The sequence below is a fragment of the Zonotrichia leucophrys genome, chromosome 1A (assembly GCF_028769735.1).
Source record: "Zonotrichia leucophrys gambelii isolate GWCS_2022_RI chromosome 1A, RI_Zleu_2.0, whole genome shotgun sequence".
NCBI lineage: Eukaryota > Metazoa > Chordata > Aves > Passeriformes > Passerellidae > Zonotrichia > Zonotrichia leucophrys.
In genome coordinates, this window is record NC_088170.1 from 10,175,202 (window position 1) to 10,203,188 (window position 27,987).

At 46.2% G+C, this 27,987-nt stretch overlaps 1 protein-coding gene across 2 annotated transcripts in view; it reads left to right on the forward strand.

The window, feature by feature from the left end:
* The window catches only part of HIPK2 (homeodomain interacting protein kinase 2), a 138,177-nt gene that overhangs the window by 27,136 nt on the left and 83,054 nt on the right, over window positions 1-27,987 (forward strand). For both annotated transcript variants that reach the window (XM_064737365.1, XM_064737371.1), the window contains exon 2: window positions 14,732-15,830. In XM_064737365.1, the coding sequence (XP_064593435.1) occupies window positions 14,732-15,830 (1,099 nt within the window). The remainder of the gene's footprint in view (window positions 1-14,731; window positions 15,831-27,987) is intronic.

The following is a 27,987-nucleotide window of genomic DNA, read 5'->3' on the forward strand; positions in this document are numbered from 1 at the left end:
TATGGAGTGGGCTTTCAGTGTGTGAGTCGTCCTGATGAAGTCAGTTCAGAAAATCCATGTGCTTAAACTCAGACACAGGCACATGTGGCAGTAGTGTGAGGGTCTAGCCAGCAGTCCTAGGGGAGCAGTTAAATAAAGATTTTATAGAATATTTTGTGATGCAGACACTGTCTTGGAAGACACTTGTCACCTGGAAAAGCTGAAGTCTCTGGACTGGATCTGCCAGGAAAAGCAAACAGACTGGCCATAAACCTTTCCCCTGTGCTTTTGTCTGCCTAATTCATCCCATGGTTCACAGTGTTGCAGTTGCTGGTTGGAAGGTGAGGGGTGTCTGTGAGTGTTTGGAGGACTGTGGCTTAAGAGGCGACACCGCAAGATCATTAAATAGCAGGGAGGAAAACAGGATGGAGAAATGGTCACTGTACCCACTGACTATATTGCAATGATACAAGTGAAAAATCCATGTACATCCAAAGTGTAGGCACAGGTTCATGGTATGAAATGGTATGCCCTGGTGGCCCACAATCATGGATGGAGCAGTCATCCACTCCCAAGGCTGCCCTGAAGGGCACAGGCAGCATGCAGGTGCCTCAGATGCCCTTGTAGCATTTTTTCCATGCTTCAGGTCTCATGGCTGTACCAAGGACCACAGGAAAACCTTAAGGAGGAAAAGATGCTCTTGTTTCTGCTGCATCCTGGCCAGTGAGGGAAGCAGCACCCCCAGCTAAGTGCACTTGGAGATGTGCTTTCCAAAAGACCCTGAGCATCCTCTGCAGCCACATCCCTTGGTGACCAATGAGCCTTTGCTACAGGTGTTTTCTCCCACTCCCAGCATCCTGGAAAACCCAGGCATTTGCTTGGTCAGGGTCCAGTTTCCCAGTGAGTCCTGTTGGTCTTGCTTTCCTGTGGCCCCCTACTACAGCTCTGCTGAAGCATTTCTGAGTTGTCACAAGTCAGGAGAGAGTATATTTTTCCAGGATTGCCTTGTGTGCTGGCAGCCTCAGGAGAGTGCCTTTTACCTACGTCTGTGTTTTGAGATGTCTTAGGATTGTTTGTTTGTTGGTTTGTTTGTTTGTTTGCTTTAGCACACGCTGGGTTGCTGTTGTGGCAGTCCATATGATTCATGTCTCGCGCAGTCTGACAGGTTTATTGTAGCTCGAGCGTGCTGAGCCGCGCGCCGCGGCTGCTGCTCTGCTCGTGCTTGGTGCCAGGCCAGCCCGTGGGGCCAGTGCAGAGCTCTTGGCAAGTGCCAGGACCTAGAGGGTGATGTGTGTGGGAGGGCAGCTCCAGCGAGCTGCTCGCCGTAGCTTTGGGAAGTGGAGAGGACATGAGAACACTTGCCTGGGCTTTATGTTTTAAAACTCCTCCAGGAATAGCATGTTCTTTGGAGCAGGCAGAGCAGAAAGCAGGAGGGTCAATTTTGGGATCTAGTGGTGCTGTCAGGATCCAGTTTCACATTTATTTTCTGTCTCAGCAGAGCATGGAATAAGTTAGCATTTCAACAGCTTGGAGTCTCTACTACTGAGCCTTTAAAAGACTAAATAATACCAGGTTCTTATAACTCTGAGACCAAAACCCCCTGGATTTTAGGTACTTTAATAGCTTCTGTATCTTTTTACTTGAGTTTCACTTAAACCTGTTTTTTACACCAGTTATACCTGTTTCTGTCAAGTGTTGCTCTGTCTTGTGGACTTCATCATCCACTGATCCCCACCTGAACCTTTCAGCTCTTTTTTTTCCTTTTTTTAAAGTGTTTTTTTATATTTTTGGCAAAGGAAATAGGAGTGAAGGTGCAGAAGGCTGGGAGAAGAGGCACAGCGAGGTGAATACATCACGGCCTTGCTGAAACCCAGGGATGAGCTGGCGAGAAGAATCAAGACACAACAGGAGTGACATCATTAGTTGGGAAATTTTGAGCAGTTTCATGAAAACCTGTTTGGTGTCATTTCACATATAGTCCCTGAGCACCATTTGCTGGTGCTTGGCCAGGTGAAAGGAGTGTCATGGGAGCTTCCAGCCAGTGGATTTTCTGGATGAACCACAGAGGGACCTGTACTACTGATGTGCCACATGTGCTATTCCTGTAACCCCTGGTGCTTCAGAGTCCTCCATGCTTGGCTCAACTGTGGCTTGTGGCATGAGCTCTGCAGGGTGACAGCAAGCTGTGCAGGAACAGGGTTCCCAGCTCCTGAAGACTGGGGCTGTTTTTCCATGACAGCACAAAGAGAACAACTGTCCTGAATTTGATTGTTAAACTTTTGTAATCACCATAAAAAACCTGCTTGGTAAATACATCTTCTCTGCCCAAAAGCAACTGCCCCACTCCTTTTTGTTCTGCAGATAATAGACATAAAAATGAAATATGGACCTGTGTTCTTAAAAGGTCACAGTTATTTGGTTGTCAGGGAGATTGCATATCGAAATAGGGCTTGTTAAGATTTGATGATACGCGAGAGGAATTGGATGAATTGGAACTTTGCTTCATAGAATTTGGAAAATGGGCTAGGGATGTCTCGTGATCTGGAAGATGGAGATGGCCATCCCTTTTTCCTAATGCCTCTGGAATGGGGAAACTGGATGGAGAAGGACTCTGTGTCAGGTGCAGGACCAGCAGCTGTAGAATCATTAAAGCTGGAAAAGACTTCTAAGATCCTTGAATGCAGCCTGTGACTGGACACCATCATGCCAACCAAACCATAACACTGAGTGCCATTCCAGTAGTTTTCTGAATGCTCCTAGGGATTGTGACTCTACCACTTGCCTGGGCAGCCCATTCTAATGCTTACCCACCCTTTCAGGGAAAACATTCTTCCCAATGTCCAGCCTGAACCTGCCCTGGCATAACTTGCGGCCATTTTCTCTTGCCCTGTTGCTGGTTGACTGGGAGAAGAGACTGACCCCCTCCTCATGTGCTACAATTTCCTTTCAGGTAGTTGTAGTCAGTAATGAGGTTAACCCTGAGCCTCCTCTTCTCCAGACTAAACAACCTCAGCTCCCTCAGCTGATCTTCATAGGACTCACTCTCCAGACCCTTCACCAGCCCCATTGCCCTTCTCTGGACATGCTGCACCTCACTGTCTTTGTTCTAGTGAGGGTCCCAGAACTGAAGACAGGATTTGAGGTTCTCCCTCATCAGTGCCAAGCACCGAGGGACAGTAACTGCCCTGGTCCTGCTGGCCACGCCATTTCTGATCTGGATGCCCCTGGCCTTCTAGGCCACCTGGAGCCACTGCTGGCTCATGTTCAGCTGCCAGCCCAGCAGCACTCCCAGGTCCTTTTCCACTGGGCAGCATGCTGGCCATGTTTGTCAGCTCTTGTTTGCTTTGTCCGAGTTTCATTTAAGGCATTCTTTGCCTGGCTCACAGTAACAGCTCATGGTGTCACTGGTCTCCAGCCCTTTCTGCTGAATGCATGGTGGGTTGCTAGGGGTGCTGCCGTCATCCACATCTCAGTTGAGGATGTGATGACCACACATTTTGTACTGCTTTCCAAGATTTGGCTGGATGACTCAGCTGATCCTCTGGTGACTCATTTCAGTCTCCCATGAGCCCAGGAAGGACTAAAGAGGGAAATGGGGCTATTTTCAGATACGAAAAATTACCAAAACCAAGGACTGTGTCCACAAAGGAGTACTGCAAACATCGAATTAATTGGGCATCTCTACCGGGTGTAAACTTGCTGCTTCCCACGGAAACTCTTTCCACAGTTATTGTGCTTCTGCTGCATCTAGTTTTCAGTCTCCTCTTACTTTTCATCCATATGGATTTGGAAAGCTTTTAGTGAGTTTGAGTTCATAAGGTCAAATTAAAGTTCACAGGACTTTTTAGTACTAAATTCCCCTGGCTGTTTTCTTTTGTTTTGGGTGTTTTTAAATGGCAGTTTCCCCCTATCATTTGCTGGGAGTGTCACAGTTTTTCTAGCAAAACCCATAGGCCCACCCCAGGCCATTTTACTCCCTAGTTATTTCTATGACTATGGCAAAGCTAAGATGCCCAGTGTTCTCCTGGGTGTCCTAAAAGCTCTTGTGATTTCACCACAAGTTGTTACCAATCTGTTTTTTTTTCTGGAACCTGTGGAAACAGTGGCATATTTGCTCCTTGTGAGAAAATCATACAGAGCTTATTTTCCCAGAAACTCTTCTTTCCCCCATGACTCAGTTTGGCCAGACTTCCATCGTTAGTCAAAACCCACAGGTGTGACTGTGGACAGCTTGGCTGCAGCATCACCGACACATTAGTGATTCTGAACTCATTGTCCGACTGCATCTGAACTGAATCCTTTCATTTCATTGCGTAGGAAAAGGAAAGAATTGAATGTTCTGAGTCGAAAGCACATGGCTGCAAAACAGTTGTAGCAGTGTCAAGAAGATGCTTCTGAAGAGGTTGGGCAAGTGGCTGCGTGCTGCTGGAGGCGCAAAGTGACACGTCAGTTCTTAAATGTAGCATCAGGAATGAGGAGAAGGCTTGACAGCCCCTTTAGCTGGTTTGTCATCTGCAGCCATCTCTCCTTTCTGCCGTGGATTTTTGGTTCTGCAGGTTTGGTTTCAGCAGTTGTGCCGCACAGCAGGTGCTTATGGTCAGCACTTCAACAGGGCCTGAGGTGTGCTGTGGTGCCTGGGTCTCTGCAGGGAGCTGTGAAGAGCCTTGAAAGCACTGAGTGATCTGGAGCAAAGTTACCCCAAGGGAGTGTTTGTTGTCCAGGCTGGTTGTGGGGTCCCCATTGCGGCAGGCATTTGGCCTGTGTTGTAGTGGATCTCCATGTTTAGCTTCACTCCTCTTCTGTCATGCTCTAATTTTGACAGTGCAAGAAGCCAAGCAGCCATGGTGTTAAGCACTGCAGAGCTGAGTAAATAAATATGTCAATAAATAATCATATCCTGCACAAAGGAGAAACCTGGGGGAGAGACTGATGGTATCCAGGGAGTGCTGCTGATACAGGTGTAGACTTTTATTGTTTTGTTTCTCTTAATGACTTCCCTTGGACTGATTTCTTTTCGTTTAGAGCTTTGAGGGGGAGTAGGCTGTTAGTGCTGTCCCTGAGTTTCTTCATCACACACAAGGCCCTTATATCCTCTTTTCTCAAGTAGATAGCCTTTCCTGAGCTTCTGGGTGTTTACTCTTCAAGGCTCTGAAATCCTTCATGTAGTTTATCCCCCAAAATCAGGGGGTTTTTTTGTGTAACCAAGAGCTTTGTACATCACCTAAGCTGCATTTCCTTGGCCAAACAGGCCTCTTCTCTGTACGCTGATCTGGCCTCTGTCCCATTAGACCTTGCTTCAAATGAAGTTGATGTGAAGACAGCAGGAGACCAGGCGTGCACCAGCCCCAACAAGCCAGGCAGCAGTGGGGCAGGCAGGTGTCCAGAGGCACTTCTGTGGGATTGCTTGGGGTAGCATCAATCATTTCTTTTGGGGATTATGAGATTCACTGCCTTCGTGGGTCATCTCAAGTGTTTACATGTCTATGTGTGCCTGAGTGTGACCATGTCTTTTGTATGACAGAGGTCAGCACAACCCCAAATGCAGCAAACTGAATCATTGCTTCCCACAGATAAACCTTTCAACACCCTGCGTTCTCATGGAGGCTGCAGCAGCTCCCCATCACTGTGTCTCACATGACAGCCACTCTCCAGTCTCAAAGGTGAATGGGCCAAGAGAGACAGTTGTTTTGGGGAGAAATGAGTCCACATCCCAATCCTGCACCCTGTGTCTCCATGGTGATTTTTGCTTTGGGCCAGCTGGCTCAGTCCTACTGTGCCTGTTCTGGTTCCAGCTCACAGTCCGTTTCACATCATGCATTTCTGGGTTTATAGTCCTATTTGGAATGCAAACCAAAAGCCACAGGTGACAACAAGAAAAGGTTGCTGACTGGTTTGGCCGTAACTTTGGGGGTGTTTCCTTGGCCTTAAAGTCTGGAAGATGGTGAAAATGCTCAAGGTGTTTCACTGAGGAACTGAAGGCTTTTGTCTGTGCAGGTCAGGTGTGATGATGGGAAGGCAGGTTATTTACAAAATTGTTGCAGCTCCTTAAACTGGAGATCAGGTGGTTGACCTGCACTATCCTTTCTCTTCATTTCCTAAAGCACCTCACACCCTCAATGTTTGAGAGTGCTGTAGGTCCTGTGTTTGGTCATTCTTATTTGAAGGTGGTATGTGGCTGTCAGGATGTCAACAAATCAGTCTCAATTTTCTGTTTGTCAGAGCCCTGTGCCCAGCTTCCCCACCTTTCTCCTTGCATCTTCATCTTTCTTTGCCGGCCAGATCCTGTGTATTCCATCCAGACCTCACCAGGGACTTGTTTCTCTCCAACAGGTCTGTATCCTGATGGAAACCAAATGAAGGAAGGGACCTTGTGAATAGGCAAACTGATGTTTTCAGCCCAGCTAGAGCTTGGTCTGAGTTTCAGAATTCATAAACAAAGCAGGGGCTGAATGTCATGCAGTGGCCTCTTTGCAAATAAAACAGTAGGAAAAAATCTTGTGGGAGTGAGAGGCTCATCCAGATACTCCAGTGAGCCTTGCCCATGTCTTGCCTTCACAAGCAGCGTTGTTTCTAACAAGTGAGGTATGTGAGGTGCCAGGTATTCCCTGTGGTTTCACCACACTTGCAGGCCAGTTGGAGTCATTGACATTACAAAGTTAATATTTACAGGTGGAAAGTCATCCAGGTGGGGAGACAGCCATCGTGGAAAAAGCCAAAATATCCTTTCCACTAGGCAGCTGTGGGAAGCCACAAATGTGCCAGTGCTGTGTGAGGGGGGGCACAAACAGAGCAGCAAAGGAAAACTGATTAATTTTCGTTCCTTTTTGAGAGGCCTTGGTACCCTTTCCCAGGAACTGAGATAATGGAGGGCCAGGTAGGGTGGCCAGTGAAGTCTGGGGTCGGAAAGGTTGAGAAAGTCCTTTCTTTCCCCTGTAAGATGGGGTACTGTGGTCAGCCTCTGCTTGGAAGATGAGCAGCAGAGACTTGAGCCACGCTGCCTCGAAAGCAGAGCCATGCCAAGGTCATTCTTCTTTCAGCTCTGCTTTCAGGATGTAACTCTGTTAGCAGGTAGCAATCAGAGATGCAGCTTGTTGGAATCTAGAGGCTCCTGCCTTACAGCCCTGTTTGGAGGTTAAATGCAGGGATCCAGACATTTGACTGGACTACAAGGCAAACTATGGCCAGTTTCACATTTACTGCAGAGATTGTCTGCAGTATAGCTCTACAGAGGGAGCTTTGGGTGCTGTAGAAATGCTGAAATGCTGTGGTGACTGTTCCACTTTGTGATGGTGGAGGACAGATGGGAAGGAGGAAGGTGCCCTGAACACATATGATGTTGCCAAACAGTCCTACCTGGCCCATTGATGGGAGTAGCTGCTTTTGGACTCTTCCGGCTCCATTTTGATTTCAGGATGAGGAAATGTTCCTTGGTAGCTTGCTTTCCCCATCTCCTCTGGCTGTACCCAGTGCTTCAGGAGCTCATTCAAGCGTGGCATTATAGAAGCCTCATCATGTCATGCCTCATTCTCAGTGGTGCTGTGGGTGTTGCCGCAGTCTTCAGCTCTTTAAGCAGATGTGGTGCTGCTCGTGGGTTCCCCAGCAGCCTGCAGCACAGCCCCAGCCAAGCATTCCACACTTGCCTCAGCTCTGCTGGGCCTCTCTCCAAGAAATCTGAACAAGGGATTTCTTCAGCAAAGCATTTGTTAGACATCCTTTAGTGTCCTCCAAAGATGAAGCTTCAAAGCAGGGCTTCTGTCAATCCCACCTGTCTGATCTCATCTTTTTCTTTCTTTCTCATCCCATCTCTGACTCCCAAGCACACTTTCTTCTCCTCTGATCAGGCTCTTGGGAGTACTGATCATTTGGTTGTAAAACTTCTTCCTGTCTTTACTGACACCCACTTTCCTAAAATGTCTTTATGCTTACATTGTGCAGAAGTTCCTTCACATGCTCATGCAGACCTTGGAGGCTTTCAGGTGCTGCCCCTGCCTCCATCTTTATTGTTCACCACCTCATTTTGTTCTTGGGACTCCAGAAGTCCTCCCTGGCTTGGAGGACTGTTGCTCAGCAAGGCAGGGCTATGACCTGCCTTCTCAAGCCCCAGAGACCCAACAGGGCACGGCAGACATCCAGGTTTCTCATTTTATGTCTGGAGAGCACTTTGATGTCGTGGTAGGGTGTTTGCAGTGTCATTTCATGATTTCTGTAGAGGTGACTGTCTTTCTGTCAGCTTTGACAGGCATGGTGAGGGGTGTTTGCTTACTGGGGTCTGGCTCTGTTTTGTCAAGGCTGTAGACTATTAAATTGCATTCGCTTGCTGCCTTCATTTGCTTTCCACACAGTAACACTGAGGTATCCTGAAGAGAAGTTTTGCACTATTCCAACTGTGCCCAGTTTTCCCATAAGAAGCTATCTAGGGGTTCTCTTTCAGCTCAGGGGAGCACAGACTGGACTGCTGGGCCTTCTCACACCAAGACCTAGAAATTGGTGTCAGGTCCAGTCACTGCAGCATCTACAAGGAAGTGATGGGGCAGCCTCTGGTGAGGTGTATTTTAACCTGTGTTCTCAGGTGTTGCATAGTTAATTAACTATAATGTGAAACATAAACTAGTCATGTGATTAACTGAGGAAATCCGTAATATCTCTTGTCATTACTGCAGTTCATTCCAGTGGGAGATGGAGGTGACCCTGAATGAATCTTGCACTGAGGTGTAATAAAGTATTCAAATGTAAATGTATGTATTTGTCCCTGAAATTTTACTTCATGTGCCTAAAACCAGGGATATGTCAGAGGAGCCCACAGCTTGTTATTCAGGCTCATCTGCCCCTGAGCCCACCCCAAAAGGATGACTAAGAATTGTAATGTTTCTAAATTACAGCTAAGAAAGCTTTCAGTAGTCAGCAGACAATTTGCCCTGGATTTAAGGAGTTAAATGGAGAGTGAGGAAGGGAATAAAGATGGTTTGTGAGGAAAAACAGCAGTATCCTGAGCCACATGCCAAAATAACCTGATCAGGCCACGATGGGGAGTAACTGCCTACACCACCTCCATGCTCAGGAGTACTAAGTAAGTCCTGTTGATAATTTTCATCATACCTATAAAGGAAAGTCATGATGTGCAGGATGAAACGGGAGGAAGGGTTGTTGATGCTATAAATGCAGGAGAGTGACATGTAGGAGGGCAGTTGGGGTGTCGGGGAGATAAGGGATTTGAAGGTGATGATGATGAGGGTGCTCTGGCCATGGCACTGGATGGATGTACTTTTTGGGTGGGGATGAGAGGGAAGGAGATAGATGCTTGGCTTTGTCAATTTGGCTTTGTTTATGGCTACTCTGTGCATTGGGAAGTTTTGCTTTTTCATTTGGCCACAAGACATGGATCAAACATAGCAGGTTGGAGCCATGTGGATCCAGGTCTGGAGCAGTGCAGGGGATGTGCTCTGTCACATCTTGCATCTTTGAGAACTGCTGTGCACTACATTTAGAAAACTACTAATTAGGCTGAGACAGTTTTACTAGCAGGACAGGAAAAGCAGAACAGGAAGGCAGGGAAATTTTCACCTGGAATGCAGGCCCCCTTGATATCTCAGGCTCACTAGGAACAGGAAGGAGCTGAGGCTGTTGAGGTCTGAGCTCTGCTTTGAGGTTGTCTCCAAACATTCGTCAGCACAAGGGAAAGAATTTGTATAGCCTCCAGGGACATAAATTTTCAGGAGATTCTGAGAGTGCAGTGGTGTTGGGGACAATGCCTCAGAAGGAGCCACACAGAGGCCACTGTGCAGAAGGGTGCTGTGCTTGAGACATGGCTGTTCTGAAGGTGCAATTCATTAGCCACACCTGCAGATCCCCTTTTGCCTTCTCAGCCTGGGCGTGTATATGGGTTTGCAGGCTTGTGCCTCTCTGGGGAGAAGTGGAAGATACTTATTTCAGTATTGTCTTGCAAGCATCATTTATATGCTGAACACATACCATGTGCTCTCTACAGTATTTTTCAAGCAGGCTCTGTCGTTCTGGCAGCAGCCAGGAAGCAGCCTCTGGTTACAGAGCACTGGCAGCTCTGCAGGTACTGCAGAACGTCTGACTTCCTTCTCAATCCCGGGCACCAGCTTGGTCTCTTGCTGCCTCAAAGGCCACACTTAAAAATCAGCAGTGAGTGCTGGGAGTAAACCAGAAGAGAAAATCAGAGACTTACAAACTGTTCTTTCTTTAGTCCCCAAAGTGTATTTTTTGCCCTTTGGGGTGACGTGGGTGGATAGGGAACTTTACCTCATTTGCTTTCCTGAAACCTGTTAGGAGTACAAGTGGGGCGGCTGCGTGATTTGTGTGTGCACGCAGAAGAGGGACATCTGAATTGTAAATAGCACCTGCTAAATTAAATTATTAAGTGAAAGCTGACGTGGGAGGAGTTCTCAGGAACAAAAAACCTCAAGTCTTTAAATAAAAGTCATTCCAGCTGTTTTAACACTGTCCCCTGGCTGCACCCTACCTACTTCAGCTCATGTAGATGCTATGAGGAGTTATGTGAGTCATATCAAGGACAGGGAAGGCCCCATTAAATCCAGTTACTATCAGTTTTGTGAGAGCTTTAAATGACTACACTAAACTCATTATTAAAGAAAGGAACTATAAATTTTATTTAATGCATGGTGCCCAACCCTGATTCTGCTCCCAGCCCAGAGATTCGCTGTGCTCAGGGGTGACATAAAACTTAGACTTACACTCTTCAGGACATGTATTTAGCTGTTGTGGCATCCTGGCTTCATCCTGGCTGGCTAATAGAGGCCTCCCTGGCACCCATGCCAGGGCAGGGACCAGCTCAGTTGGAACTGCCACTTGGCTTAGGCCAGCCAAAGCTTTTGGTGGTGTCGGTGAGGCTGCTGGGCTGGGCTTCAGGTGGGCAGGAATGCTCAGTGGGTGAAGCTGCTCGTGCCAAGTATCCTCACTCCCTCCACTGCTGGCAGGTTGCAAAAAGATGAGGAGCCAGGTGCCAGCCTTGGGCATTCCATGGAAAATGTAGCAAGGTGACTGCCAGGATCTTCCTGCAGATAAGGAAAGTGATATGAGAGGCCCAGCCTTGCGCAGGAGGTTTCTTGTCAGACCTTTGAATGGGGGTTAAGAGAACTTTTCCCAAGTGAAACATCCCATTTTCCATCCCTCTGCAGCTTATGGCCCCTCTGTCTTTCCAGGACCCCAGGAGCAAGAATAGTCCCTGGGGGTGATTCCCACTGCCTCTGAGACATTGGTGCCACTGGTGTGGATCACCCCAATACTGCTGGCTTGTTCCCTCGTGGATGTTGTGGCAAGCTGTTGTCAGCCTGTGTAATCAAAAGGCTGAAGGTGTAAATCATATTACAGGCTGTAATGAGGAATTTGATTCCTGTAACAAAACCATCCAACTTTTATTCACATTTATTACTATTCCTGCTATTGCTATGGAGCAAAAATCCTTTTTGAAAGAAACAACATGCCACCAGCACAGTTTTATTGTGTCCTCAGGAAATTTAGGACTGTGTTTTTCTCGCATTAACTGCACAGGAAAATTTGCAATAAAAATCACTTTTCTGCAGAAGCCGCCTTTTCCCATCACCAAGCTGTCAATCAGCCTGTAATTTCTTGGTATCGGACTATGCTGAAGAACTCACTGACTTATTTTCCTTACAATGCATGCCCTTAAAACCTCAAACATGAGAAAATAATTTTGGATGTAAGGAAGAAGATTTCATAGTTCTTTTTTTAGAGAAAAAGAAAAAGCTTTTTCTGTGATGAGATGTAGCCTCTGAGGAGGGCAGCACTGGCAGCAGAGGAATCCAAACTCCTTGCTTTATCCACAGAAGCACTGCTTCTTTCATCCCTCCATTTTTGGGGTGAGTCATGTTTATCCCCTGCTCCTGTCCTCTGCTGAGGCTGCCAGCAGTGTTTCAGGGACAGCAAGGGGTGGCTGTTGATGTGGAAACCAGTCCCTAACAACAACTCGTTTCACCAAAGGGCACAGGCAGCAGCCATCTGACATTGACAATGTTGAGTGACTGCTGACCTTGTTTTTAGCGTCAGCTGATATCGAGTGGAGCCCTGCCAGTTTGCACCAGTTGAAAGCCTGTCCCTTAATGGTGGCGATTATCCTGATTTTTACAGTGGCACTGAGAAAGTTGCAGCTGCTGTGCTTCACATCCTTGACTTTAATTTGCCATGCCTCAGTCTTTTGGTGTTATCTTTAGAGGAGAGTGCGGGAAGAACATCTCTCCTTGTTCTGCGTCAGTCATTTTTTCCCTTTTCATTTTCTACGAAGAGAGATTGCTCAAGCACGCCGTGGAATGAAAGCCATATAACTATAAATTACACCTCTGCTAGGTCCACAATATGTTACCAATTACATCTGCCATATTATTTGCGTCCAGGGGGAAAACATACATCAAACCACCCCCTCTCTCCAGGCAGGTCAGTACTGTACTCGAAGGAACACCGTGATTCTTCTTAATCAGTGGAAAAACAAACACAGTTTTGGCTCACTCACACACGATCTTTGTGTCCAGGATGACAAGTTGAGTAGCATTGCTGTGGTTCTCTGAGCTCACCACCCACCACATGCCATGGCATTCGTGACAGCATCGTTGCCCTGTGGAAAGTAGAGAGCAGAGAAGGTACTTCTCCTGCAGGGCAAGGAGCTGAAGGGTATCTGAGCCTCCAGTTTCAGCAACCTTGGAAATTGCTGCCCAGGAGGTTGGGGGAGCAGGGGGTAAAAGGCACAACAGTAAACAATCATAAATCCACTTAGAGACAGGAGTCACATCTGGAGAGGGCAGCATGCTATGGTTTTCAGGGCTTCCTTGCTAGACTGGGATCAGTGGGGTTTTGTGTGCTGTGTTCAAGCCCAGGGGAGGGTTCCCCCATGTGTCCTGAAGGGGTTTTCTTCTGCATCTGCTCTGTCCTCAGAAATTCATCACTGCTGAAAGGGTGAAGGCAGGGGTGCTGAAGCAAAGTGGAGAGATTGCTTGGCCTGTTACTTCTGAGTAGTTACTCATGGTTGGTTTTGGCTTGCCACAGCACCCCTCTCCTGAGCCCCTCCTGGCCTTTGGGCTGCTGGGAATTAAGTGGAAAAAGAGAGTTGGGTGTGTTTAGATCTGTTAACTTGACTACCAAGCTTTGTGAGTGTGGAGTGACATTCATATTTTTCTATATGAGTAAGTTTATGCATGCGTGTGTGTGAGTGTGTCTGTGTACACATGAGCTCCAGAAAATCTTCTGAAGAGGAACAGGGACTAGTGAAGTATGAGGAGACCAAGTCAGATACTGTCATGCCTCCACATGAAGAAGTCATCCATGTGCATTGCAGAGTTTGTTGTGGCTTTGTTACTGAAGCATTCATTCAGCTTTTAACTTTTTTAAGTTGAAAACAAGTCAAGGTTATGTTTGTGCTTAATAATTCAACAATGGTGCCAGCTCAGCATATTGTCTTTTTCTTCCCTAGTCATTCTGGTTTATTAAAAAGAAACACTGATGACAGATAGAAGGGTGAAGGAGGCTGTGCCTTTCTGCTCTAACTCCTGCCGGGTGCTGATTCCTTCCCCAGAAGTCCCCATGGATTTGTGTTCTTCACAAAGTGTTTGCCCCAGCAGTACTATCCCTACCCTGGGGAGGGAAGGCTGGCAGCAAGTCAGGACTTAGCTGTCCCCTTCCCCATGCACCGCATTTTTTCTTCTCTGAATAGGCACTTTTTCTGTTTCAGTGGAATATTACTCAGAATTCTTCAGTAAGTCTGTCTCAGTGATGCATTATTTTCACTTTGGTTATGAGGTTGTGGGGTTGTTTTTTGGTGGTCTGGGTTTTTTTTTAAAAAGAATTAGAAGATCATTAACTCTTCTGAAACCAAATAAGCTTGCATTAAAATAGGTTTTTGTCTTTCCTGTGGAAATAAAGCTATATTAGGAGCTAATTCTGCGACATGCTAATGTGTATGTTGCTTCATAAACAATGCTGTTCATTTCCAGGGGATCTGCTTCCCGGTAATGGTATTGTCACTGTGAATAAGAATAGATGAACAAAATTTTATAAATCTGGGAGCACTGACAGCACACAGTGAAGCTCATGTTGTGTAACTCCCGTCTCCAGTGTCCCTGAGCACAGACTAGCATTGTGCACAATTCCCACTCACAGAGTTGGCAAGCAATCTGAAAGATCATCTTCTTCTGTTCTGGCTCCTCAACTTTATCTATGCACCTCCATTTGCTCACAGTGTATCATCTCCTGGTCCCATCTTCACTCTGTGCAGGCCAGAAAGTACACAGTGGTTTTATGGGCACAAATGGAGGGCTTAAGTCAGATCCACCAAACTGCTTAAGATTGGATGAGCCTGAGGATTTGAGATTTGGCTTCTGTAGTCAGAATACTTTGCAGTATTTGACATGAGTTCTTCCAGAGAGCTACATATATTCCTGGAGACAATGGGAATAGGAGTCTCTTTAGGCAGAGGAGGTAAAAATAACATGCACATTCCTGTCATTAAAAATGAAAAGGGGGAGAGCAAGAGAGCAGAAATCTTTATGTTGGTATAGTTCAATCTGGGGTAAGGATTTATTTTAGAGCATAATATTTTACTTGTGTCAAATACATATTTCTGGAAGAACTTGCTTTTTGTGTGTGTGCATGTAATGTATCTGAAGCCTGTATCCCATTTCCCTTTCCTGCCACTGGGCAAATGAAAAAAGCTGGGGAAAGCATCCTGACACAGTGGTTTCACTCTGATGTTGTGTTGCAGGTATGGCCTCGCATGTGCAAGTTTTCTCTCCTCATACCCTTCAGTCAAGTGCCTTCTGTAGCGTGAAGAAACTGAAAGTGGAGCCGAGTTCGAACTGGGATATGACTGGGTACGGCACACACAGCAAAGTCTACAACCAGGGCAAGAACGTGCAGTCCTCCCAAGCAGCCGCCGCAGCAGCCGTCAACGCCTCCCTGCAGATCCCCAACCCCAGCATCCCTTACGAGCAGACCATCATCTTCCCAGCAAGCACGGGGCACATCGTGGTTACATCTGCCAACAGCACCTCCGGCGTGGTCGCGGTGTCTGGGCAAACGCTGGGCGGGCCGCACAACCTGATGCGTCGCAGCACTGTGAGCCTTCTGGACACCTACCAAAAATGTGGACTTAAGCGCAAGAGCGAGGAGATTGAGAACACAAGCAGCGTGCAGATTATCGAGGAGCATCCGCCAATGATTCAGAACAATGCCAGTGGGGCCACTGTAGCCACCGCCACCACCTCCACGGCCACTTCCAAAAACAGTGGCTCCAACAGTGAAGGGGATTACCAGCTGGTGCAACATGAGGTGCTCTGTTCCATGACCAACACGTACGAAGTGTTAGAGTTTCTTGGCCGTGGAACCTTCGGACAAGTAGTCAAATGCTGGAAACGTGGCACTAATGAGATTGTGGCTATCAAGATCCTAAAAAACCACCCTTCCTATGCCCGGCAAGGCCAGATTGAAGTGAGCATCCTGGCTCGGCTGAGCACGGAAAGCGCGGATGACTACAACTTTGTCCGTGCTTACGAATGCTTCCAGCACAAGAATCACACATGCTTGGTATTTGAAATGTTGGAGCAGAACCTCTATGATTTCTTAAAACAAAATAAATTCAGTCCCTTGCCCCTTAAGTACATTCGACCGATTCTCCAGCAGGTAGCAACTGCCCTAATGAAGCTGAAAAGCCTGGGACTGATTCATGCTGATCTCAAACCAGAGAACATCATGCTGGTAGACCCATCCCGACAGCCATATAGGGTCAAGGTCATAGACTTTGGTTCAGCTAGCCATGTGTCTAAGGCTGTGTGTTCTACTTACCTTCAATCCAGATACTACAGGTAAGAGATTGGGCTCATGTAACACTACTAGGAGAAGTATTTTACCTATGGGAATTTTCTTGCATTCATTTAAATGAGTGAGATTCATCCCTTAATTCTAAACAGAGATGGCTCTTAGAATAGCTTGTTGATGGTAAGAAAAAAATATGTCCTAACCTCTTGGAGTTTACTTGCATTGAAAACCATTGTAAGTTTGTAAATAATCATTAAGTGGTGCAAAAGTAGAGTTTGCCAGTTACAGTTTAGAAAGTCTTTCACTTCTATCAATCAGTTTGTTCTCTCTGGAACTGTTTCCAGGAGAGGGGATGTCCACATTTCCATTCCAGGTCAATGGATGTAGGCTCTTGGTTTCAGAACTGCTGTAACCTAAACAGTCAATCAAGCAATCTCAAATGTGTCGTCCAGTCAGTACTCATATATGAAACCAGGGACTTAACAAGTGTAAGGTTGGCCCACAGGAAAACTGTATGGGTACAGAAGATGGTTTGTCAAGGATTAGTTTTCATGCAGGTCTGAGTCAATGGGAGTCTTCTGGCTGGCTCTTAGCTCTCCTCCAGGCAAGTATTGTCAGTGATTTGGTGTTGGAGTGAGGACCTGTTGTTGTCCCTTGATTCCCACTCAGTGCTTTGTTACGTGCTAGCATGGAGCTGTGACCTCAGCACAGATGTGCCTGAAGTGAAATGTGTGAACCAGGTATATTCCTCTTCAGCCTGTTGAACAGTTTCATCAGAGCAGCCTCATTTCATAGCCCCTGGCAGGGCATCCTCACCCTCTGTCTTGACTCCAAGACACAAAGTCTCTCTTGCAGATGTTCTCAGGGCCTCTCTTTGGTAGCAGTCAGCTTGATTCAGCATCATAGGGACTGAGAAAAGCAGGTCTACTGCTGCTTCAGGGTGGGGGGAAATAGAGAAGGGGGTGAAGGGAATTTGCCTTTAGATAACAGCTGAATTTAGAAATGTTCAGACCACATTTTTGTCGTTGTACTTCTGTGAAACAGGGGCAAAGAGAGAAAATCCGCCCCTCCTTCATGATGGATTTAATGAGAATCAGTCCTGGCAGCATCCACGGCTCATCAGATGGGTTAAAAAAAAGCAGGGTAGTTGATCTGTTTGCAAATAGAGAAGAAATCTGTCTCATACATGGTGGGAACTGGAGTTGAAAAAGCAACATGAGTTGGTAACAGACCCTTTTCCTACTTCATTAATTTCACAGTGGCAAAGCCTACCTGGGCTCTGAGCTTGGAGAGGGTTAATTTTCACAGGAACAGGAACTTTGACAGTGTAGCACTGCAGCAGCTGATCTTTATCTGCTTGTCCTTTGCTCTGAAGGAGGCCAGGAAAAAATCCCCAGCCCCAGTTTATACCTTAGAAGAGGCTTATTAAATAAGATATTCTACCTGATGACAGTCCCATCTTCCAGGAGAGACATGTTTCTGTGGTAAATATGCAAAAGCTTTTAGAGTTGCAATTACCTGACAGACTAGGATAAAAAAAAGAAAGATAATACAGGCATTTTGTTGTTGAGTTACCTGTGATTCTGTGTTAGCAGCCTATGTCCTTAGCTGAAAGACAGAAGGGGCAGCCAAAATGAAATATGTGACAGAAAGCAGAAATGAAAGAGAAAAATGGTTCATTCTCAGTGACAAACAAGGAATATTTTTGTGACAGTCTCTGGGGAGGAAAAGACTTTATAAAATTTGCTTTTTATATTTTAAATGTTATTCCTGCCCAGTCTGAAGAGCTTGATAGATAGCAATTTCTGTCTAATTCCTCCCTTGTTTTCCATGCCTGAATTAGTGGGAGGAGGGGAAAAGGGGCAGCAGCTCACCAGGAAAAAAAAAAAAATAAAAGAGAAAAATCTCATTGGGTTGAATTACATCAGCAGGGGACTGCTGATTAAGCTAAATTCAAGTCATGAGGAAAATTTATGTTCTTCTTCATTTTCTGATGGGGAAAATACAGCACAGAGTAAAGACCCCTTCCACTCTAAAATGAAAGAACTTTCATGCTAGGGGAAACACTGGGCTTTATAAAGATTTCATGTGTCTTCCATTTAATTTACACTTGTTCTGCTTGCTAGAGTATAAAAGACAAGGGGATGCCTTCAAGAAATGGCACATTTAAGTTGGATGTGAAGGAGAAGCTTCCTCAGACCAGTGAAACCTCTCAGACTCTAAGCAGTCATGCTCAAGGAGTGACAGAAGCCCTGTGCCCCATGCATTTAAGGAAAGATGAAGCAGAGCACAGGGGAGTATAAAGTAGAGATTAGATCTCAGCTGGAGGTTTTTCATCATGGACTTTCACAAGCAAATTCCTAAGCTGTCTCCATATTTTATTAACAGCTTGCTTTTTCTTTTTCCTATCATTGCTTTTGAGAATGTGATGGCCAAATCCTTTGAAGGATTGAAAGGTGTGTGGGATCCTGCTCCTTCTCAGAGCAATATAAGGCCTTACCTCTTCCTGTAAGTGATAGCCCCATTTTCTTCTCCCAAACCTGGAAGACAAAATGTCTTTAAACAAACTCTGGGCTTTTTCTTGACCTGCATCTGCATAACCCAGCATAAACCAGAGAGCCCCATGTCTAGTGGCAGACTTTCCATGGATGATTTGCCGTTGCTGCTGTGTAATAGGCTCTGAAGATGAACAGGATCCCTCAGTCCATTTTCTTATGGGAATAATGGTGGGCAGATTGCTGTTGTGCTGCTGGCACTGCTCAGGGACCCTCAGGGGCTGGGTGCCCCAAACCCAGAGCTGTTTCTGTCCCACCAGGGATGTTTCTAAGCAAATGGAAGGATGGTAATGGTATTGAGGTGACAGAGAGGGATGAAAAATATCAAAAATGAGATCAAAATGTCTTTAGTCCAGCAGAATTTAGCTCCCAACCCTCATAAGAGGATACAGCCTCCTCCAAGCTAGATCTGCTGCCACAGGTACTACTCAGGAGATCTCTCTCCTTTGCTCCTGCCTGCAGGGAGCCTGTGGGAGGCAGAACATGACAGCCTGAGGTGGGCTCTGCAGGAACTGCCCCAATGCCAAGAATCCCTTTCTGGGAGGGCAGCACTGCTGTGCCTCCAGTGCCTCTGCAGGACTCCAGAGAAGGAGGAGCACCAGGGGGGTCACACCATGGGCCCTGCCTGATGTGACAAAGGACATCACAGCCACAGCCTGTGGTCAGAGCTGTCACCTGAAAGGGGGAGTGCTGTGAAGAGGATCATCCTCCTTCTGCCCACTCATCTGCAACCTGGGGTGCAAAACTTGCTGTGGTGCAAAGTGGCATCCTTAGTCTGTAGGGGGATAGAACATAAGTAAATAAAAGTAGTATAGAAAGTAATCTTACCCCCTAAAGAGTTGCAGCTGAGCCAATTATTAAGGCTTAGGAGCAGGCCTGATGTTAACAGGCCACACCTGTAGCCAATCAGCAGAGTGTTATAAAAGAGTGGATTGGGGGGTTGAGGGGAACTGGAATCAGCTGGCTGTTGTGAGGACAAGGAAGAGTTAGTGCCTAGGGGAGCTGCCTTCAAGAAACATCAAGGAGGTACAAAACTCTAGTGATATGGAACCCTTCTAATGCAATGGCAATAGAACTCTTGCACTGTAATGACAACATTAGTCAGCGTGTGTAGGATCTCACTGGTGGCCATCCCAACGTCCCTTACTTAGGAGAGGGGTCCCAGCCTGTCCCCCTGATCACCATAGTCCTTAATCTTGTCTCTTATGATCAGATGCACCAACCTGGGCCAGATCATTGACCCTTCAGAGAGGTTTGTGGTGATGCAGCCATGGTCTGGAGGTGCCTGAAGGAGCAGGTGAGGAACTGAAGCTGGTGATGGAGGGCTGCTCTGCCCACTCACAGTTCTGGAGCAGGGCTCTGCACTTGGCAGTTTTAGCCAGACATGCTTAAGCTAGAAATGAAGCCCTGTTCACATAGTAATGGATCAAAAAGCTGTGATGGCCTCTGCATCACAGGGTATCTTCCTGGGATTTTATTTTGGTTCTTTTACTTTTCATGCTGCAATTGGAAGGGTAGATCATTGACGTAATTTCTGTGATCTCTCTTTTGCAGAGGGTCAGAGGAATGAATGCCCAGAGAGATCCCTTCTTGGTTGATCAGCTGTGTATGACCAGCTTCTTGGGAACACCCATATCCTAAGAAATGCAGGGCTCAGGCTGCAACAGGTGGCTCTTTGTCAGGGTCCTCTTTCATGCACCCAGTTGGAAGAGGGGGTACAGCCCTCTGGGAGGCTGGGGTGGTGGAGGCAGAGGTGGAGTCATCCCTTGTTGGAACAGGAGCACTTCCCTATCATGGGCCGGCAGTGTGGGGGTGCTCAGAGTGCTTGGGCTACTCATGGGAGCACTCCCAGCTTTGTTACCTTGCCCTCTTGGCTTTTCTTTGCTGTTCAGCTGAAACAGCTGCTGTGTTGGCACCTCGGGGATGACAGTGTTTTGCTAATTAATGGTGTAATCACCTTATGAGAGTTTCAGAATTTGCAAAATATTGTAGGTATAAAATAACGGCTGTCACCCCTTCACTATTAGTGAATAAATTCAGGTTTGGTTCCTTGTTTTCAAAAGGCTTTTGGTATGTGGCTTGTCTGGCTTGGGTAGAGGTGTCTGCTTTGTAGGTAAGTGGCCTTTGATGAAATGTTTGGATAACAGAGAATGAGGCTGAGTACCAGTTTGAAGAGGTGTTTATCCTCTGGAAACATGCATGCATAAAGGCTACGTGCATGTTATCAATGGCCCATACAGAGTGTGCAGGTGTGGCTTTTAACTGGCCCTGCATGCTTAGCTGGGTGAGAGCAGGTCTTGAGGGGTGCAGGGGGTTAAACTGGGAACCTCTTGCCACACATGGACATTGTGCTGTGACAAGTATTGGTCTTTCAGCTGTGCTGACAGGAAGCCAAAGCAAGGTAGATTTCTGAGCAAAGTCACAACCTGTTCCCCATTGTGTGACTCACAAATGTGTCATTCTGGTCAAAACTGCCCTTTAAATGAGGCAGTTGTAATGACACAGGGATGGGCTGTGCTTTTTTGTTTGCTCACTGAATTGGCATGTGCTATGTCCTTGTACAACACTTATATGTACAAGGTTTTTGTATTTCAAAATCTTCTGCCATTCTGGACTTGCAAAAATATCTGTCTCAGATTCGACTGTGTTTGCAGCTGTGGGAGCCACATTGTACTGCCAGTGTGTTTCACTCCTACCTGCAGCATTCACTGCTTTACTGACTCTGCCTCTCCAAGGTAAAGAGCAGATTGGTTTGAGGAGGAAAGTTTCTTGTGGGGACTGGAGTGAAACCATGAAGTTCATTGCTGAAGTCTGAGCTTGGTTTCACTTGGTGACAATCACACCTGTAGGACTGCAAGCTTGCAAAACTGGCAATACATTGCAGAAGACTTTGTGGAGGAAAGCAGACTTCTAAGTACACTATTTTAAGCAGTTGTTAGTTTCTTTCCCAAGGACCCTTGGAATTTGAAGTTGTTTATTTCAGAATCAAAATTCAACAGGATTTTTTTGTTTTCAAAACCAACATCAGGATTAATTGAATCTCAGCTTTATTGTACCCAGACTATCAAGTCTTGGAAAGCAAGAGACATTTAGTTGAAAGCTTTTGGCTTCGACCCACCTTTGGAATGGTCAGGCCAAGTTGGTTTTTGGTTTTACAGAACTCAAGCAAAGATGCTTCTTTGCTAAGCTCCTTTTTGTGTAAGTCACCTTGGAGAAGGGATGGCAAACCAACATTGTGCTCATGGTGCATCCAGCTGGAGATTCTGTGTGTCTGAACTCCCTACCTGGGGTCTAATTTAAAACGGAAAAACCTGTATTTCAGCCTAAACAATCTCCTCAGACTAGACCCTCCCTGGTGTTTTCTCTGCTGAAACCTTCTTACTATTTCCCTGAGTATTTTTTATTTTGTTCTGAGCAGACAGGCCGGCTCCTCCTTTATCTTCTCAAAGCTGGTGATGTGCCCCTTTCCCTGGGCTGCCACAGCACCTTCCTGCCCAGCTCCAGCTGCTCTGAGAGGAGCCCTGTGTGGAGTCAGAAAGGCTGTCTGTCACAGGAGGGCTCTGTTTATTTATTAACCAAGGGAATAAAATATGCCCAGTTACGTGCCTCCGGGCCAAAGATTTGTACCGAAGGTCTGTTTGCAAGGAGCCTGACAGGGAGCCTCTCCCCAGCAAAGAGAAGGCTCTGGTGGACCAAGGAAAGGAGAAGTCTCATGCTGTTTCCTTTTACCTCATCTGTGTCTGAGAGGTGGAAAATCAAATATCACAACTAAGTGCTGAGCCAATCCTTTCAGTCCCCTCTCCTCTCTCTGGAAACAGCTCTTGTATGGCAAAGATGGGGCACTGACAGTAATTACTCCTGCACATCTCAGTTTTGTCTTGGTGGCTGGAAAGGAAGGAACCTCTGTGTCCACAGGCAGGAATCAAGTCATGAAGGGGGTTTTGGATCAGAGATGAGTATGTGAGCACAGCCAGAGGCAGGCACCAGGGTTGGAAGCACTGTGCTTCCATCAGCTGGTGCTACCCCTCTGCCGAGGGGCTCTGGTGTAAAAGAGCAAACAAAACTTGGGGAGAAAAGGTAACTGTAATTTTCCCAAGGCTGCTGCAGGTTTTAAACTCATCAGTGATCCCCCCAAAGGGAAAGGGAGTCCTCTGGGTGTAAGCAGCCCCATTCACCCTCAGGGGCACTGCCCACAACCAAGGAACAGGAGCAGAGCCATGGTGATGTGGCTGCTGAGTAGGGCTCAGTGGTCAGCCACCAGCTCTGACACAGGTCCTGCCCAAACTAGGGGGACTCACCTCATCCTTCTCCACATCACCTCCAAAAGGAACATGATTTTAGAGCTGTGCTCCCCTTTCCCTCCACCCCTACTCCACAACTGACCCATTTAGGCAAACCTTCCCTCTGAGGCCATTTGCACCACCCAGTGCCCCGTAGTCACACTCCTGGAGCTGACCTCCCCAAAAGCAACACCTTACAGTTTGGAAACAAATAACACTTCAAATGGGCTAAGAAGGAGTTCCCATGTGCTTTCTTTCAGGGCCTGCAGGGAGGAGGCAGTGTGCAAATACACTTCTTACCAGTCTGTGTGCTACCACCTGAAGTCATCTGGGAACTCTTAACATGAACATCACAAATCTTTTAAGCCCAGCAGAGAATCCTAAACTAATCTCTACCTTCTTTACGTGTTCTCTCGGAGTAGTTTCAGTAACATTGTGAGGATGAGGGAGTGGCTTGGAAGTCACATTACCCCCACTTGTAGGATGGCTACAGGTGTTTGGTTTATGGGTTTTTGGTGGTTTTTTTTCCCTTTCTTCTTCTGCTACTGTTTGTCTCTCATCACCACCAAAACAAGCCTGTCACAGGATTTCCTGCTGTCTCTTTTTCTTCTCTTAAGCTTTACAAACACAGTAAGTCCTATTAAGGCAGGAGCCTGGTGAAATAATGTGAAAAATCAAGGTCACTCTTGTATTTACTGTACCAGGGCAAGCCTGAAACAGGTACAAATAGCCAGCGTGTTTTACTTGAAAAGAACTACTTACCTACAAGAAATCAAACCCCTCCTATGGCAGCTATTGGCTATAGCAGTTCAGACACCATCTCTGTAGTACACAAAAGACACAGAGTTTTGGTCAAGGTACCTGTGCTCAGCTCAGGGGCTGGGATGTGACCAAGCTCAGTGTGGTGACAAGAGGCTGCAGTGACAATGTGAGTGAAGGTACAACTCACAGGGCTAACAGAGAGCCAGGAGCAATCAAAGCTGCCTCTTTGCCTGTGTATGAAAAGCATCAAGTTTGGTCTCTGCTTCTAGCTGCTTACTTCAGTGGTTTTGTGTTTGCCCTCCTTTCTCTCCTCCCACTCAAGTCACTTCCTCACCAAGTGCAGAGGAAGCAGAGCAGGGAGAGGGTGTTCTTGTTTGCAGCTCCAATGCCAAAACAGCAGCAGCAGCTGATAGGAGCAGTGGTGTGGTGACCACAGATGTCACTCCAGCAATAGGTGACCAGTGAAGGAGAGTGCACTGCAGTCACACTTATACACCAGTAGCATTTCCTATGTCTTCCTACGTTTATTTCAATGTGTATTTGTGTCAGGGCAGTAGCTGGCCAAGGGCAGAGGTGGCTGCTGAGAAGCAGGATGAGTTGAGGGGCTGTTGGGATGAGATCGGTGCTCCAAGTGTGAAAATAAAAGAATTATGAGCAGTGAGATTCCTCATCCTCTCCTGAGTATGAAAAAGCATTAGCAACACAGTTTGCACAGGATTTCAGGGCTACTTTGCTCAAGTACCATGTATTTAAATCCTATCAGGTTTTTACCTCCCCCTGTACATTTGCTCAGTGCAGGCAAGAGATGTAAATGTAACATGGAGGAAGCTTACTGTGGATGCCTGTGCATTCATTAGGTTCACAAGTTTTAGGCCCCAGCACAGCAGTACTGGAGAGCTGAATTACACTGAAGAGCATTTTCTGGTTAGAAAGTATTTCTGCTCTGCTGCTTATTAGCAATGAGGTTAGAAAAGTGACTGGTGTTGGTTTATAAATGAATGCATCGTTACCAGAAGAGAAAAATTGCCTGAAGATGCAACAAATAATATGGGGTTATAGATTCCCCAGCTTCAGACCCCTGAATGAAATTACTTCAGTCTCCAGTTTCACCATTTGCTGCAGTGATGCCTCAAATTAGCCTAAGCTCATGTAAAGGCACCTTATTCTCAGGTGGGGGCTCAGTAGCTACCTCCTTCTTCAGGTCATGCTGGGTAAAAGGAGTAACTCTCAAGCAGCTGAGAGTGGTTATCTTGCTTGAAAAACACTAATCTTGTGGCCTGACTTAAGCCGAGCTATAGCCACAGCTGTTACCTGTTTAAGAGGGATGCTCAAGGAAATGTCCTTTGCCTTTCAGGCTAGATTGTACAAGAGTTGTTCTCTGGTGCTTTAAAGCAAAAAAGAAATGCAGAAGAGAGGCATCCATACAAATATATATATATATATGTATAATCTCTTGCCACAGTGAGAGATTCACAGTTCTAACAGGAAGAAGTAAAAAGGGAGAGGCTCTAGGAGCTGAGAGAGGGGAAGGGCAAAGGAGGAATTCCCTTACAGACCATGGTTACCTGGTAGTTGCTGTTTCCCATATAAGGAAAGGTGTGAGAGGAAAGATGAAGTTTCACCCTTCTTGCAATTTGGAGACTTCAAGGCCAGAGATACCCAATTTCCATCAGGACAGCATCCCTCTCCTACGATGGGCTCGAAGGTAATCTGTGAGTTCTTGAGTAGCAGCTTGACCTTTTCTTTTTGCTTACTGAAGGGCACGGGTAATTGCAGACATTATTTTACCTGTACAGGCATTGGGTCATTTTGCTTTACCTTTAATTTTTTGTTTTACCTTTGTTTTGCCTTTGTGACTGCATGGGACAGTACTTGGGTGGACATCCAGGTTCTGTCCCTGCTTCTGCTGCTTTGCATTAGCCAGAGAGTAGCAGACTTCTACCTACTAGCATATCTAGTGTTTGTCTCCAAAGGCTTCTGCTCAGGGAGAGAGGCAGGGTAGATGTGGTGGAATTGATCTGAATCTGACTGAAGTGACTCTGAATTGAAAATTCTGTAGCTCAAAGAGTTGAGTTAGCTCCTTGCCATTATTTTGATTGTTTTGTCAGCCCTGCCATTTGTAGCTGATTTGAAGAAGAAGCTCTCAAAAGCAGTACAGTACCCCAGGCCTGCTAAGACATGACAAGGGCTGAAAGTTTTATACTGCCACCACTGATTTTCTACCTGTGTGAGAGGCTTGGGGCAGTTTTCAGATAACTCTAGTGACTTACACAGCTAAGGTCACCAGCCGAAGCCTTTAGAGGATAAGGAGAATTGTGTGTTCTAGCAGCTGATGCTTGTGCTCATATAGAGGCAGACGAGAAGTTTCAGCTGACGTCAGGAGGAGCTGCACTACACTGAGTTGTAACTGCACACAGGATGGTTGGATGGCTTGTGGTGGTAATACTGCTGAACAGCACCATGTTTTCTACCTGTACCCTCCAGTCTAGATGTGTCTGTGTCATTCACCTTGTGCTGTTCTCCTGGAATGCTGTGCTTGCTGAAGCAGGGCTGTGTTTATAGCACCTCGTGCACAAAGAGTTTTGTGGCTGAGGCCCTTGAACAAAAGGGTGGTAGGGTATAACAGTGCATATGACAATGAGGGGCAGCACACGTGTTAATGTGACAGCTGGTGTACAGAAGGAAAGCTGATGGCCTTTTTTGGATTCACCAGGGTAAGAATTTGTGTTTCCAATAGTTGCTTCCATGCAGAGCTTTGCAGTCTAAGTCTGGGAGGGGAGTGGCAGGGGGAAGGAGCATCTGATGAGTTTAGAAAAGTTTCAATGTATTTAGTTTAAGAGTGTTTTACTTGCCAGTGGGAGACTGCAAACAAAGACTAGTCATCCAAGGAGGAAATGGAGTATTTCTTTGATGCTCGCAAAAGTATTAAGAGAGGCAGATGAAATATAAGATGTAAACAGGTTTGTTTAGCTGAGGCTAGATGAATTTGCTGGTTACTGTGCTAAAAAGTTAATGATGAAATATTGCCAGTTGATTTCAGTAGGTAAAAGGAAGTAATGGTGACAGCCTGTATCAGAAATAAAAGCTTATCTAAGTGATCTCATCCCCATAGTTGTCAAAAACACAACTCCTGTCATTGTTACCAGCCTGTTAAATTAGTGGACTGGATTCTGAAGGGCTGCATGAGCACAAGCAAGAGCAGGAGGCAGTCATGTTGCTGTTTCTGGAGGCTCATTTGATAACCTATCTCCTCTTGGCAGGTGTGTGAGGGAGCAGGGAAGAGAATGGCACTATGGGCTGGATTTCACTTAGCAATGCCAATGTGGGTGCAGGGATGTGGTGGCTCCAAATGTATTCCTTTGTAAGGAGGTCAAAGTACAGCTTGATGTGTAAGATATATAATGAGGGACAGAAAGAAAGGCATGTTAACTGTGTTGGAAGATAAGATTCTGTCTTTGAATGGATTCTTGTTATTTTTGCTGATGTTACTTTCAGCAAAAAAAATGATGTTGAAATTATTCTTTCTTCTCCTCCATTGTTTGGCTCTTGTTCTCAGCTTTGTTATGGCCACAAAGAGGATAAAAATGGATTGGCACAAAGTTGAGTTTCCTGTATCATTTAGAGTTATGTTTTCAGCCCTTAGCACTTTGGTAGGGTCTGTTCTTCATTTTGAAAATAGCAATAAAAGAGCAGAGAACATAAGAAAACACAATTCTATCTTTTTTTTTTCCTAATGAAATTGTCAGTGCTAGCCTGAACTCTGCCTCTGATCTGTATGAAGTCCCTGAACTGTACCATTGGAAGAAAGCAGATCCAAAAGGAGAGATAAAATATCCATGTGCCTGGCTACTTTGGGAGGTAGTAAAAAGCTCCCGACGTCTTGCTTGTTTTTAATCTGTATGTTTATGTCTACATAAATCCTTTGGGAATGAACTTTAAACATTTACATTGGCTTTAGAGAAGTACCTTCCAGCATCAGTACCTATGATCCAGCAAGAGTAACTAAGATGAGGTTTATGTGAATGACCCTCTTGGCTTTCAGAGGCATGAGTAATGTTAAAGATGTGTTGTATTACTGCTCAGATGGGAAATGGTGGTGATGAGCATGAAGTGGTGCAGTGGATTTGCTGTTTGTGTGTGCATGGGGAGATGGCTCATGTCTTGGGAAGAGGATCCATCTGCAGTGTGTGGCAGCTGAGCATTAAGACGCAGCTGACAGCCCCCACCCTGGGCCACTTTGGTGGGGAGCTGCTGTTGAGTGGCCCTTGAACAAATCCAAGCCTTCAGCCCCCTCATCAGAGAAGGGAGGAATTGTCAGCTGCTTTTCCAGCAGCTCTAGGAGTGCAGCAGTGTCTGCCCCATCTAAGTTGTCAGGATCTTTTCCTAGCACCTTGATGCCCATCTCAGACTCTGAAGGGCAGCCAAAGTAGAAGTCAGAGAGGGAAAAAGCAGCAGCAAACCCAGGATATGAGAGGTTGGTTCAGATGACAACAGAGGATGGCAAATGTCAGAGTTGCTCTAGGCAGTCAAACAGATCACTCCTTGCAGCCCTAGCCTGTGGTTTGGTCTCACATGGGATTTGAAGAGGTTCATTTCCAGTTTAAGGT